At 52.1% G+C, this 14,889-nt stretch overlaps 1 protein-coding gene across 7 annotated transcripts in view; it reads right to left on the bottom strand.

The window, feature by feature from the left end:
- The window catches only part of DPF3 (double PHD fingers 3), a 264,129-nt gene extending 249,646 nt beyond the window's left edge, over positions 1-14,483 (bottom strand). For 5 of the 7 annotated variants that reach the window (XM_040975347.1, XM_040975345.1, XM_040975348.1 and 2 more), the window contains exon 1: positions 14,430-14,461. In XM_040975347.1, coding sequence (XP_040831281.1) covers positions 14,430-14,461 — 32 coding nt within the window. Of the gene's footprint in view, positions 1-14,429 lie in introns of all 7 variants that reach the window. The other 2 variants (XM_040975349.1, XM_040975344.1) reach the window with 2 other exon arrangements.
- Positions 14,484-14,889: the final 406 nt, after the last annotated feature.

Raw genomic sequence — 14,889 nt, 5'->3', positions numbered from 1 at the left:
AAAAGTTCAGAATTTTAATTTTTTCTTTGTTTATTAGAGGGCCAGAGAAACAGAGTCCTCAACCCCTGGGTTGCTCCCCAAATGTCTCCAATGACTGACGTTGGGCCGGGGCGGAAGCCAGATGCTGGGAACTCAATCCAAGTCTGAGTGGCGAGATCCCAATCACTTGAGCCATCAGCACTACTTCCCAGGGTGCGCATTAGCACAGAGCTGGATCAGGAGTTGAAACCAAGTAGCAAAGCCAGGTACTCCAGATAGGTTGTAGGCATCTTAACTGGTATCCCAACCACAAGACAACACCTACTGTCAGAAATAATTTTTTGGATAATAGAAAGCTCAGAAACTCCTTAAGCTAGGAGCAAACGAGGCTAGGTTTCCTAAGTAAAACTTTCCAATCTAAACCATCACACAGATCACCACTGGGCACCTCTCTGCCTCTGCTGAGGTGGGGAAGCTTGGTAAGACTGTCTCCTTGGGAACCAACCATCCCTCCTTTTGAAAGGGCTGGGGACAGAAGAAGGGGCAGGTCCTTCTACCAGTCTGGAAGCAATTCAGGAACAAACATCGGAAGTCAAATAACAACAAATCAGGCGGATATAAATCCAGATAAAATATTAAAATCATTAAAGGCCTGCTGCTCCCTGAAGATTGGGAAAAATGAAGAGAGTTAATTAAAAGCAATCTCCATGCACTGCTGAGCCCGCTGGCCCAGATCAATCAACAGCTGGGGCTGCTATGGAGGGCAGGCCAGGGGCTGTGGCACGGGGAGGGCCAGCCAGGGTGAGGGGTTTTGCCACAGATGGCAAACTGAACAGTGACTTGAGTTTCATGTTTTCTTAGATGTTTAGGACCACCGAATAACGTTGGTCTTCAGAGAGAAGAAAAAAGACTGGCCAGGTGAATCAAGTGCAGCCTGGGAGGCACAAGCCAAGGGGCCTGGTTTGTGAGAATCCAAACACACTTGGGGTGGTGATATCCACACATCCCGGATGCTGCCCTCTCTAGGCAGGCGCCTCTGGACTTTTCTCTCTACCTGACCTGCAAAGGTAGGTATCTGTCTGCTGCAAACACTTTTCAAAAGCTCAGACTGTGTTTGTCTGGGAGACCGAGGGAAATAGAGCAGAGCCAAGAAAAGGAACAGAGGGGTAAAAGAGACAGAAAAAAAAAAAAAAAAGACATGTCCCCCTATTTCTCTCTGATGATCTAAACCAGACTTTTAGCACAAAACTAAAAGGTCAGGAGAAATAGCAAGGATTCCTTTATCTTTCTTTACTTCCTTCTTTGCTCCTTTTTTCCTTCCAGTATTCAAATAGTTTTCACTTCATATTTTAAACAAACAAAAGGGCGGTGGGGGCGGGGGAGGGAGTAGCTCAGAATCAGAATTTCCAAGGTCCCCATCTAAGTCCAAACCCAGCGATTTCAGAAGGGGCAAAAGCACGGGGCCCTGTCCTAAGGGAAAGCTTCCAGTTTTTCCTTGATGAAAACATAATCAAGAGAAATGATTGGGGGGAAAATGTTTTTTTTTCTCCTCCATAGAATTAGGATTGGAAGGGGAGTGTGTGCATGGGGAAACATAAGGAATTATGCATTTGGATATGCATTTTAATTAGGTGGACAGAAGCAGCCGCCTGTTAATTTTTCTTGCTTGTTTCCACTTAGCATTCATCACAGCAGAACTACCATAGAGCGCTCCCCCGATAATAGATGGCTCTGCATTGGCTAAGTCCTCAGGGAAAATAATTAGCAGGAGAGAAAATATTCTCTCCACTCCCACTGCCCCAGCTACCCTGCCCTCCCCCATCGCCAGTATCACATCACTTCCTTACTCCTTACAACTCCCCCTCCCCAAACTGGCCGTGTCACTCCAGGAGAGGCCTGGGGGAGCAGTCAGCTATCTGGTTTACAAGTCAAGGACCAAGCATCTAGAAGGAAGAACACGGGCCAGAGACCTTCTCTGGAGTAGGAGCTTCTAGGTGCAGGGTGGGCAGTGGCTAAGCTGCTTAGTTGGGAGGGTCAGGCTGGACATGAGCATTTGAGGGTGGGGGTCCTTAGAGGGGGAGTTCCAAGAGGGTAACAGTTCTCACGGAGCTCCACAGCCAACAAATGACAGTTGGTAGGGAGGCTGCTCCAGCCTCATGGGAGCAGAGATGGTGTGTTTGCCTAATTTATTTGTTTAAAGACTGATTTAACTTTAGTTGAACAGCATAGTTACAGGAAACAGAGCTAGTGCTGGGCAAGGCCAGAGCAGGAGCTTCTTCTGGGATTCCCACACACTCAGACCATATCCCGCTGCTTTCCCCAGGCCATTAGCAGGGAGCTGGATCAGAAGTAGAGCAGAAACTTGGCATTAGCTGGTGCCCGTACAGGATGCTGGCACTGCAAGCGGCAGTTTTATCCCCTATGTCACAGTGCCAGACCTTAATTTACTTTTATAAAGCAAAAAAGCAGACTGTAGCTTTGTAGCAAGACTGAACTCACAAAGGGGCCAGAGCTATGACACAGCGAGTAAAGCAGTCACCTGGGATTACATGCAGCATCTAGAACTTAAGCCCTCACATATTAAAGGGCCCACTAACATATAGAGTAGCTAGACAAATCCCTGCAAAAAGTACAAACAAGGACTCAAACAGTTACTCGTACACTAATGTTCATGGCCCCACACTTCACAACGGCCAAAGACTAAAAGCAACCTGTTTCCATCAGCGGATAAATGAACAAACAGCATGTGTGTCTACATAACAGCCATGAAAAGCAGTGGTGCTCTGGGGCTGCTGTTGTGGTATAGCACATAAAATTGCCACCTGTGCCACCAGCATCCCACAGCATTGCTGGTTCATATCTTAGCTGCTCCATTTTCAATCCAGTTCCCTGCTTATCTGCTTGGGAAAGCAGCAGAGGATGGTCTAAGAATTTGAGTCCTACTACATACCTGAGAAACCCAGATTAAGCCCCTGGCTCCTGGCTGCTGCCTGGCCTAGCACAAGTAATTGAGGACATTTGGGGAGAGCAGACAGAAAATCTCTGTCTCTTCCTTTCTTTCTGTAACTCATGCAAACTCTGGGTGCAGCGGTGAGCCTGCTAGAGGAACTTGGGAAATCCCCCTGATGTACCATAGCTCCTGTGGTGAGCATTTGATTCAGGCCTGGGTGTTGTTCAGTCACGGCAAGGTAGCTCCATGCGCTGGCAGATGTGTAGGTTGGTTCTGGAGGGAGACGGACTGGGAAGGGCCAGACCAACCTTAGCCCACTGGCATGCGCAGGAGACAGACTGCAGTACAGGTCATGCCAGGCTAGTCTATCCATACCTACCAGTTTGCATGAGCTAGGGATGTGAGCAGGCAGGGCAGGGCTGGGCTACAGCACCCAACAGAGACACAGGGACTGGGGGCAGGCAGATCAGGCTAGGCTGAAGCAGCCTATGGCAAAAGCCAAGACGGGGGATGGGCTATACCACGTTGGGTCAGAGTAACCACTGATGCATACTAGATCTATGGTTGGGAACAGGCATTGTTGGGGAGCTAAGAATGCCCTGGCTGGCTGATGGTTGCCATTAGTGAGCACGAAAGCCAGAATGGGAATGATCATCTGGGCTGGACATGATGGCAATATCCCTTGGCAAGGGTGTAGACAGGGTCTGGGGTATGCCAGACTGGGCTATACTCCAGCACCCACTGGTGGTCGTGAGAGAGAGGGTGGATGTAGGACAGGCTGGGCCAGGTCTCGGCACTCACTGAACCACACAAGAGCTGTGTCTGGGTGTGAACCAGGTGTGGCTGGGCTGTTAACAGTAAGAACCGGAATGGGTGTGGGCCAGTTGGGCAGGGCTGCTGTTCCTGCCAGGACAGGAGGTGGACTAAGACAGTCTGGGCCAAGGACCCACTGGATTGCATGAGATCTGCCACAAGGAGGAGATCCGCTAGAGTTTGGGGATCTGCTTCGTCAGGCACAGTCCCTGCAGGTGAGCATAAGAACCAAGGCTGGGAGAAGCATAGACCTGTCCAGGTTACAGTACCCGTGACATACATGTGGCTCAGGTATGGGGGTAAGCCAGGCTGGGCCAGTATAACACCACTGGTAGATATGAGAACCAGGACAGGTGTAGGATGGGTCAGATCAAGCCACAACACAAACCAGTTCATGTTAGAGCCAGGACTAGGGGCTAGCTGGGCTGAGCTAGTCTGCAGCACCCACCAGCCTGCTCCCACTGTGAGTGTAAGAGGTGGGACTGGGGGCAGACCAAGATGGGCAGGGCCATAACACCTGTTGGCCTGTATGTGAAGAGGGTTTTAGGAGGAGAGCCAGGCTGGCTGCACACATGAGCCAGAATAAGTATTACTTCGGTTTTGCCACAGCTGGCAAGTGCTGGGACTGGGTCAAATCCTGTGAAGCTAGACTGCAGAACCACATGGAGAATGCAAGATGAGGGACTGAGAGAGGGCCCAGTAGGGAAACTGTGGGCACCTCTCTGATGGGCTGCAACTCCCACCGGTAAGCATGGAATTCAGGGCTCAGTGCTTCCTTGGCCAGACAGGCAGTTTACACCTGCTAGCATGAGTGTGGGCTGAACAGTGGAGTTGTTGGGTTAAGCTAGACTTCAACACCCATTGACATGTATGAGATCTGAATGGTACATAGGACAGACTAGAACAGTCTGCCACACATACTGGCAAGCACAGGAACCAGGGCTGGGGGCAGGCCTGGTGGGGATCATTGGGGGTCGCTCTGACGAGGCTGAAGCTCCCACTAGTGCACATTGCAGTCAAACATGTGGTGGGCAGGACTGAGCTGGGCGGCAGCACCAATATGTAAGAGATGGGAATGAAGACAAAATTGACCCAGCAATTGCAACTACCAATGTGTGCATAGGCTAATGTGGGTGATGGACTAAGCCAAAGCTGACACCAACAACTACACACGAGTCAGTCTGGGATCACTTCAGACAAAGTTTCTTTGGGGATCCCACCCAGCTGAACCAGTGGACTCAGAACTCCAACCATGGGGATAATCGCAGGAGCTGTGGTCTGACTGTGGAGTGCATATGTCAGAACTGGGTCTCCCCAGTGGCTTAGACAGAACTTAGACAGTGAACTACATGCCCAGATGCACATGGAGGATATGGCAGTCCATTGGGGTCTGCAGAGGACAGCTGGTACCAGTACAAAGGAAGATAGAAAAAAATTGGTCAACTATCCCAGTCAAGCGTTGACAGTAAATACCTGGGCGAATGGAGACTCTAAGGTGGACTGTGTCAACCAATGGACCTTGCAAGGGTTTACTCATCGTCCCAGTGGTAAGATCGCCAGCATTTCAGAGTTTTCAAAACCACTTGAGCAGAACACTCAGAGCATGCTCCACATCAGGGACCCTGGGATGACAGCCAGTGGCTGTTCCCCATCCCTGGGTACTGAGGCAGTTAGGAGATTGGGTGTGGCTTTGCCCCTATTTCCCCCCTTCCCCTAGACACAGGAAAAAGAAAATTCGGAAACAAGGTCTCACCCACTTTCCCCTAATCCTCAACCCTTCCCGCCCTAATCAACTATGTAAACATCATCAAAAATAAAACTTACATAAAGCCAAAAAAAAGATTTAAGGGCCCAGCGCCACAGCCTGGTGGCTAAAAAGTCCTCACCTTGCATGCACTGGGATCCTTGCTTGTGGCCTGGGGAAGCAGTAGAGGACGATCCAAAGCCTTGGGACCCTGCACCCGCATGCATGGGAGACCCGGAGGAACCTCCGATCTCCTGGCTTCAGTCAGCACGGCTCCAGCTGTTATGGCTACTTGGGAAGTGAATCAACAGACAAAGATCTTCCTCTCTGTCTTTCCTCTCTGCATATCTGACTTTCCAATAAAAATAAAGATACAGTAAATCTTTTTTAAAATTTAAAAATAAATAAATAATGAAAGTTCTTTGTAAAGGGTGAGAGGGGCCAACATGATGGTTCAGCGGCTAAATCCTTACCTTGAATCCACCGGGATCCCATATGGGCGCCGGTTCATTTCTCAGCTGTTCTACTTCCCTTCCAGCTCCCTGTTTGTGGCCAGGAAAGCAGCAGAGGACGGCACAAACCTTGGGACCCTGCACCCGTGTGGGAGACCTGGAAGAAGCTCCCAGCTCCTGAATGTGCACTCTGACTCCTGGGCACTGGCTGAACATTTTTCAGCTCCTTCTTCCTCCTTCAGGGTTGCAGAAAATTGCCAAGGGGGTTTTGCAACAGAAGGAAAGGGGATAATTACCCCACGGGATCTGGGAGGTTCTAAAAGCATGCCACTGAAGGAGAGGCAGGGAATTCCAGGGCAGACTCGGCCACATCCGCCCCAGGGTGGGCCTGACCCAGCATGTTCGTCTCCTGGGCACCTCCATCTTCTGGCTCAGCAGCCACTCTTGGTGCACTAGAAGCAGCTCAGTGAGACATCACTACAGGCCCGCCTACCTCAGCTCCCTGAAGAGCCGGGTACCTGCAGCCGCAAGCACGGGGCTTCTACCTGGACGGGTGTCGCAGTACAGGAGGACACCAGAGGGACTGTGGATAAACGGAGCCCAGGGCAGCCAGAGCCATGGTGGCCCTTCCACCGCCAACAGTGTACATGATAGGCAGGGGGAAAAAAGCCAATGTTATCTGTAATGCCAGCCTTTTTCACAAGTACCTTTAAATATCACAATACACCTCCGGGTCCTCTAATTCCTCTTTCTTCTCTCATCCATCTCTTTGAGAGATAAAGTGAAGGGCTCCAAAGGAAGCATCAGAGAAAAATCTTCCTTTCCATGTGGCCCACCACACCCTCTAACCCTCAGTGGGAGCACCTGGTGGCAACATTGGGCCAGGATGGTGAAACTGAGGGACTCTCAGTCTCATGATTCCCTTTAGAATCTCACTTTAAAAGAAAAAAGAAGAAAAAGATGACCTCTGGCCCCTAAGTGTCCTCCTGATCAACCACGGGAAGAGATGGGAAGGTCTGACTTGGGAGGAATGCCAGCAGTCACAGGCTCACTTGCTCATCCTCTTCCAGACCAGGAACATGCAGCCCGGAGAAGCTGCCCTGGTGGCCAGCTGGAGGACCGGATTCCTCTCCCAGAGCACTGTCTCCTCCATTAACGGGAAGTTGCCAAGGCCAGCGAGAGAAGCCACTGGTGAGAAACGCACAGGGGCGGGTGACCGAGCCATCCGTGCCTGCGGATGGGAGAAACCCACTGGTGGGATTTCCAATTGCAGAGAACATGAACAGCCGATTGTGACGGTGAATCACGCTCAGAGCTCGTCGATTCACAGCGACCAGACCTGGCCGTGGTCGCTGGATCGGCAGAGGGCAGAGGAAAGGAATATAGGGTACAATCCATTATTCCCCAGGCTCAGGACAGAGCCCGGGGTGTGGGGTGGGCACTCACAGTGGGTTATTTGAACCCTGTGATTAGGAACTCCAAGCTTAAGCTTCTGGTCTCTCCCTGCTTCCCTGAGTTTTGGCTTCCTCTAAGCTTCTGTCTCTCCCCCTGTGCTCATCCTCCCAGCCTCGAACCACACCACACACCAACTCACAACCTAGAAATTCTCCAGGCCACTCTGCTTTTCCCACCCCAACACCTCCGAAACCACTGCTTTTAAAACTCTAATGCAAATCACAGGCTTCAAAAACCTTCCCCCATGACAGTTTTACAGCACTAGCTCCATTCATCCGTAGGGTTTGGCAGACTGTGAAACACCAGTAACCAGACCAGTAAGAAAAACAAATCACGAAAACACTACAACACCACATCTCTCCCCAGTCACTGACAAAAGGAGAAAACTTTGAGAACTTGTAATGAATTGAGCTACCGGCCTCCTCACCCTTAAGCAACCATCTCTGTGAGCAGAGCTGCGGACCACACAGTGGCTTTATCCACTTTCCACCCTCCCTCCCTTCTCCCTCCCCCAGCCTCTCCTTATCTTCCTTTGTTAAATACCTTCTGATTTAGAGTATTTGAAACTAGGGTCATGCTTACATAAACCTCCTGATGGAAAACCATGACTGGGCAATATATATATTTATATTTATACATATAAATATATTTAATAATAAAATGTATTAAATATATATTTATATATATGAATATGTTTATACGTTTCAGTGGTTGCAGGATTTTTTTGGCAAGAGGGCTGCCACATTTGGCTACATTTCTGTCTTCTGGTGATTTTCAAAACACTCAGAAAACACAAAAGTTACTTTGCAGAGGTTGGGATAATAAACAGGCTTGGCCTGGGGGGAGGGTGGCTTTTCATGACCCAGCCCTCACTGCTGCTGCAACCACCAGGGCTGCACTTTGAAAAAATAGGAACCTCAGCCTCAGTTTCCAGTTTTTTTCTGAAGCAGGCTCAGAAGGAGGCACTCCATAGGCAGGGGTCTGGCACAGCAGCTAAGCCACCTGCACCCACATTACAATGTCTGTGCTTGAGGGTGCCCTCGGCTCCCAAGGCCCGCCCCCTGCTAAGGCACACGCTGGGAGATGGTGGCAATGCGGCTTCAAGTAACCCGGTTCCTGACACCCACATGGAAACCAGCCCCAGCCACTGCAGACATCTGGGGAGTGAACCAAGGAATGCAAGTGTTCTCTCAAAGAAATATATATATAAATATATATATATAAACATGGCATTTTATTTCTTGCACTGATCCAAGCAGACAGCCCTGAAGCGGCTTCACGCACCATGATCTCACTCAGATGTACACACATCCCAGCTACCTGCATGGTTCCAAAACACACAGCAGGATGAGACGCCTCCAGCACAGCCACCCAGAGTCCCAGCCCACAGCTAAGATCCGATGTCTCCCAAGGGGTCTGGAGGCAGAGCTATTTTCAGAGGCTGACCCTGTGACAATGCCCCCACTTGGGTTCTGGTAGGAGTGACTCTCCCAGGCATTCACCACACTGAAAAGTGAGGCAAATTAATGAGGGCTGGAGAAGTGAGGGTTTTCCTCACAGGGGCAACCAGAAACAGACGAACAAGATGGTTCCTTGGCACCTGTTGCCTTCAGATGTTGAGGGTCCTTTGTCATACGGGGCTAAGATAACATCCATAAAAGGCTGCTGCGTGTCACCAAGTCCCAACCCCACTCTTCTCCACTCGGCCCCTGCCCACATCTCCCCCTCCCCCACAGAAACAGCTAAGAGATTAGAACCAGGAATGTGGCTCCCTACTCCTTGCTCTCTGATAACAAAACCTGCTCTTGAGGGGCCTGACTTCTGGCTGCCGCCTGCACAGCCACTTTCAACTAGAAGATGGGGTATTCAAATCAGAAAATGCTCCAACACATGAAGATCCGAGAGTCACCTGTGCCACACGACCTGGCTGCACTAGCTATATTTCCTTCTCCAGAGCTCTGTACCCAAGTAACTCCTTACCGCGCAGTTTCAATACAACTCTAAGTGTGTGTGTGTGTGTGTGTGTGTGTGTGTGTGTGTGTGTGTGTGTGTGTGTGTTCACAGCGGAACAAAATGGCTTGCTCATTCTTTATAAATAAGTAATTACCTGAGGTAAAGCCCTGTTGATTTATATGCAATAATTAAATAATAATAGCAGTGATTCTTTTCTAAGTAGGCAGTTATAATAATAGTTACATATGTGCATAATCAAGTCAGGCAGAAGGTGGCAGGCATTCCCAGTTAAGTGAATATAAACTCAGGTTCTGATAACTTAATAAAAGAGTAGGTTGTTTAAAGTGCTGACTGCAGATATAGGGAATTGAACCAGAATGTTAGGACCAGAGCTAGGGGGACAGGCGTGGTAGCCTAGTGGCTCAATTCCTCGCCTTGCTGGTTCATATCCCAGCTCCTTACTTGTGGCCTGGGAAAGCCTTGGGACCCTGTATCCAAGTGGGAGACCTGGAAGAACTCTCTGGCTCCTGGCCCCTGACTTTGGATCAGATCGGTTCGGCTCTGGCCACTGCAGCCATTTGGGAAGTAAACCAGTCCGTAGATTTTTCTCTCTGTCTCTCTCCTCTCTGTAATACTGACTTTCCAATAATAAATAAATAAATAAATCTTAAAAAAAAAAAAAGGTCCCAGCAGCATGGCCTAGCAGCTAAAGTCCTCACCTTGAACGTGCCAGGATCCCATATGGCCACCAGTTCTAATCCCAGCAGCTCCACTTCCCATCCAGCTCCCTGCCTTGTGGCCTGGGAAAACAGTGGAGGATGGCCCAAAGCCTTGAGGCCCTGCAACCACATGGGAGACCTGGAGGAAGTTCCTGGTTCCTTGCTTCAGATCGGTGCAGCACAGGCCGTTGCGTTCACTTGGGAAATGAATCATCTGACGGAAGATCTTCCTCTCAGTCTCTCCTCCTCTCTTTATATCTGACTTTGCAATAGAAATAAAATTAATCTTAAAAAAAAAAAAAAGGACTAGAAGGACTAGAACAAGGGCCAGCATGTGTGTCACAACAGGCTAACCCACCACACTGCAGCACCAGCATCCGATTTGGGCACCAGTTTGTTTCCACGCAGCTTCCTGCCTATGACCTGGGAAAGCAGTGGAGGATGGTCCAAAGCCTTGGGACCCTGCATCGACATGGGAGATCCAGAAGAAGTCCCTGGCTCCCAGCTTCAGATCAGCTCAGTGTTGTGAACTAGCAGATGAAGATCTCTCTATCTCACTAATATCTGCTTTTCAAACATAAATGAATAAAGTATTTTAAAAATAAAGAAAGTAAAAGGACTAGAACTGACACTGGATGCAATATTTATCCAGAAATCAGCTGGAATGTAACAAGGGGACCAACACACAAACCTACTCATGTTACCTCTCATAGGTTCCCTTCACTCCCCGGCCCTTCTCTTGCTGGTGCATACAAGAAATGAATGGGTGCAGGCAGGCACAGTGGCGCACCAGGTGAGACTCCTCCAATTCCAGACCACAGTGCCCAGTTCAAGGGCTGCCTACACTTCCAGTCCAGCTTCCTGCTAAAGGAGGCTCCTGAGAGGTGCAAGCTTCAAGTTCTTAGATCTCCTTCCCCCGTGTAAGAGGCCTGGAAGGAGCTCCTGAGTCTTGGCTTCAGACTGGCCCGGACCTGGCTCTTATGAACATTTTAGCAGTGGTTCAGTGAATGGAACATCTCTCTCTTTTCAAATAAAGACTTTTTTTTTAATGTTTAACTTCTCAAAGAAACAAGACACCCCCCTATACACACACACACTCTTCCCTCACTGTAGCGGCTCACTTGACTAATGTGAAGCATACATTACACATCACACATGCCCATCAGTGCTTTTCAATCCTGTTTGTCCAGATGTGAAAGCTTGGTGGTGGCGGCCACCTGCTGAGTCCCCTTTGTGATCTGATCAGTCCGGGTGGCTCCTGGTTTTGCCTCTAACACCCTGTGGGGCAGTAATAAGATGTTAAAGGCGACAATAGACGGAGAAGCCAGGTTTCAGAGAAAAAGGGAGTGAAGGGTAGAACAAGGAGAGGAAAAAGGGGGAGCTGGGCGCATCAAAGACAAGCAGGAGAAAAACCAAACTGTTAAGAGAGATGTGGCTCCAAGAGCTCGGGCCCTAAGGAAGACCCCAAAGCACCGAGATTGAAATGTTGCCAGCCAGTCACCGCGGCTAACTGAATTATTCAATGTCCCAAGTGGAAAAAGCCAGGGTACGTGAAAGACAGGCCACAGCGGAGCAGACAAGGGGCTGTCCCGCACCTGAGCTGACTTCTCCCTAGTACAGGCACTCCCACTTCATCCTTCAATCCTCTGGGGAAGCTTTGTGTGACCACATTCTGTAGGGGGCGTAGCTGTTGTTTGGCTTTTGTTTTTAAGAGGGCCAGAGAGACTCGGGAGGCACACAGAGAAAATGCTAATGCCACTCAGCTCCCTTGCAATGTCCATGAGGGACACAGACGTGCAAACAGCGCTCCCCACTCGGGGCCCACGCAGCCCCCTCCTCTGGGCACCACCGGCCAGCCCCTCAGCCTCATGCCTCTCTCTGCTTTGTTCTAATTTATCCCATACATAATTTATTCATGTGCCCATTGTTTTCCTGATCAGCAACTTTTACAAACAACTGAAATACAGAAGGCATTTCATGAAGCAAGTTTCCTCTGCAATATAAAAGCAGCTGGTGCCCGAGTCTCCAGCACCAAGTGCCCCGTGCTCCTGCAGGAGTTTTTAAAGCTTCTGGGTGAAGAACTGGGCTGGCGGCAGCGCTGCATTGTTTACGCCTCTTCTCCTGCAGGGAAAGAGGCTGGGGTGGCTAATTATAAATGACCACTGGACTCCCACCTGGAAACCAAGGCGGGGAGGGAGGGCGTGCCAGTGCGTATGCTGCGGCGACCTAGGCTTGCAAACACAATGCAACCGTTTGTCGTGGCAAAGGGTATATATAATTCAGAACTAATTCCACTCACCAACCGGGACTAGACTCCCTCCCTCTCGCTTCTTGGTCGCCTCCCCTACCCCTAAATCCAACACACGCAGACGCCCTCCCCAAACGCGCACCTTTTTGTGGCCCCAACATACACGCGAGCAGGGGCGTCCTGGGGCGCTGGGAGACTGTGCCTGCCCGCGCGTAAGCAGGTTCCTGGGTAACCGGCAGACTGCTTTCCCAGTAGGCAACAAACCAGACGCACATGTGAAATAGGTGTCTCCAGCTTGAGTTTCCCAGGTGGCATCCACCCTGCTCTACGGTTTTGGAAAGCTGGAAAAGGAGAAACTGCTCATCAGCTTCGGGGTAGCAGAAAAAACTCAGGGCCCCGCGTGCAGCGGCGCGAGCTGGGAAGCGGTGAAGTTCCGCCTGTGTATTCTACCACCAAACAACCTCGTTTCTCGGGTGAGAAACGCCGGGTGTTCAGATTGCCATGCATCTGAGCTCCTCTCACTGCCACATTCGCGTTCAGAAACCATAAAGCGCCCACACCCGGCGCTTTCCAGTCCCAGTGCCTTGCTATCGCTCATACGAATAGGAAAGCAGCCGGTGCACGAGGGTCTGACCATCCCCGCCCCCGTCCTTGGCATTAGGAACCCCGCTACCACTCCCCCGCCCCAGACTGAAAACCTAGTTTTCCACCCCTAAAAAGAGCCGTGTGAGGGAAGGCAAGAGAACGGCAGGGGACATGCAGAGTTCAAAGAACCCGGGTCCATCTCCCCCGTCACCACAGCGGCGAGAGTCCCCACCCACCTGCACCTCGCCTGCCCCTGGCCAGCGGCCCCCACGGCGCAGGGAGGTCCCGGGTGAAGAGGCCCACACCTCAAGGGGAGCCAATCTCCGACCCAGCCCAATCCTCCGCCCAGAGCACCCCTCGTAAAGCGACACTAGTTTGCCCAGGCCGCCACCCCCAGCTCTGCGATCATGAGCGGACTTGGCGGCTTAACAGTTCCACTGACTGGAAGGAAGGAAGGAAACAAGCAAGCAAGCCAGGATGAAGAGGAGGAAGGCAGGCGGGCAGGAACTGGCGGTTGGACCTGGAGGCTGGCCCCCCGCGCGGGGGCTTGCCCAGCCCGGGGCCCCCTCCGACCCGGATCCGGCTGTCCGCTCAAAGTCTCCGCGAGGCACCTGCCCCCAGCTCGGAGCCGCGGGCAGCGCCGCCTGCTTGGGCTGGGAGCCCCAGACCGCCCGTCCTCTCGCCTCGGCAGGTCCCAAAAGAGCAGACGACAGCACCATTCACAAGCCCCGCAGCGTCCCCGACCCCAGACCCGCCCCCGAGTGGACCCGTGGAATGGACCCCAGCCAGTACACCCGCGCGCGCACGCACAGACACACACACACACGCGCGCGCGCGACCCCTCGCTGCCACCCAGGGTGCCTTCCCCACCGGGGAGCCAGCCACCCCTCAGCTCCCCCGAAGCTCTCGGGATCCGCCGCGCCCGCAACTCCAAAAGGTTTGCACAAACTCCCCGCCCGCGGCCACGAGAAGGCGGCGAGCGCCCTGCAGCAAACTCCCCGGCCGCCGCGGTCGGTCCGCTTGCCTCCGGCGGGCCGCGGGGCTCGGTAGAGGACGCCGCGCTCCGCCAAGTGCACCGGGGCGGCTGCTTGCCCGGCGCCCGTGCCCAGCCTGGCGAGCTTGGGGGACTCGGGGGAGCGCCCGTCCCCAAGCCGCCCGCGACCCCCGGCCGCCGCGCGCGAGCGCCGGCTCCCCGGCCGCCGAAAACCCCCTTCTCCGCTTCTCTCTCTCTCCGGATCCGCCAATTAAGCGCAAAGCAAATGTAACAATTTTCTTCTTGTTAATTGCATCTCCTGACATTTCTGCGCGCTGGCTGGGGTGCCGGGTGGGGGGGAGAGGGAGGGAGGTGGGAAGAGGGAAAAAAAAAAGAAAAAGAAAACGAAGAAGTAAGAGCTGAAAGAAAAGAGAAGCGGCGGCTGCAGCTGGAGGCGCCCGCAAGCGCAGGGCACTGGCGGCGCTCGGCACGCAGAAGGCGCCTTTTTTTTCATATTGAAACCACGCGGAATATGTACATTTTTTTAGTCTTACTTACGCTTTCAGGGGGTTGTGAATGACAGTCGCCATTTTGCTACAATGTAACAGAATATTGTCTGTCTCAGAGTTCTAAAGGTTCGCTCAGGGGAAGCGGCGGGCCAATCAGAGCACGGGATACCGGCCCGCCGGCCAATGGGCGCGGCTGGCCGCCAGGTGGGCGGGGCCTGCGCGGTGGTAGTTATTAGGGGAGCTGTCAAAGCCCAGAGGTCACTCCCTTTTGTAGAGCCCGAGAGCAAGCAGGTCTTAAAGGGGCAGTACCGCGCGAGCCAGAGCTCCTGCTGGGACCGAGCCCGGCGTGGAGCCGCTCGGCCGAGCACCCGAGTCGGGTCTCAATCCCCGACTTCCCCGAATAACTGCAGACAGAGTTTGCGCTCCGGGAGAGAAAGACTGAAATAGGATCAAGGAGCCCGACTCTCTCCCCCCACCCATTCATTCGCTCCTGGCCGTGCACTTCGAGG

The sequence above is a fragment of the Ochotona curzoniae genome, unplaced genomic scaffold (genome assembly GCF_017591425.1).
Source record: "Ochotona curzoniae isolate NIBS_2020 unplaced genomic scaffold, NIBS_Ocur_1.0 contig_2688, whole genome shotgun sequence".
Taxonomy (NCBI): Eukaryota; Metazoa; Chordata; class Mammalia; order Lagomorpha; family Ochotonidae; genus Ochotona; species Ochotona curzoniae.
The sequence above is the reverse complement of the archived record's forward strand: the minus strand, read 5'-3'. Positions and strand labels throughout refer to the sequence as shown.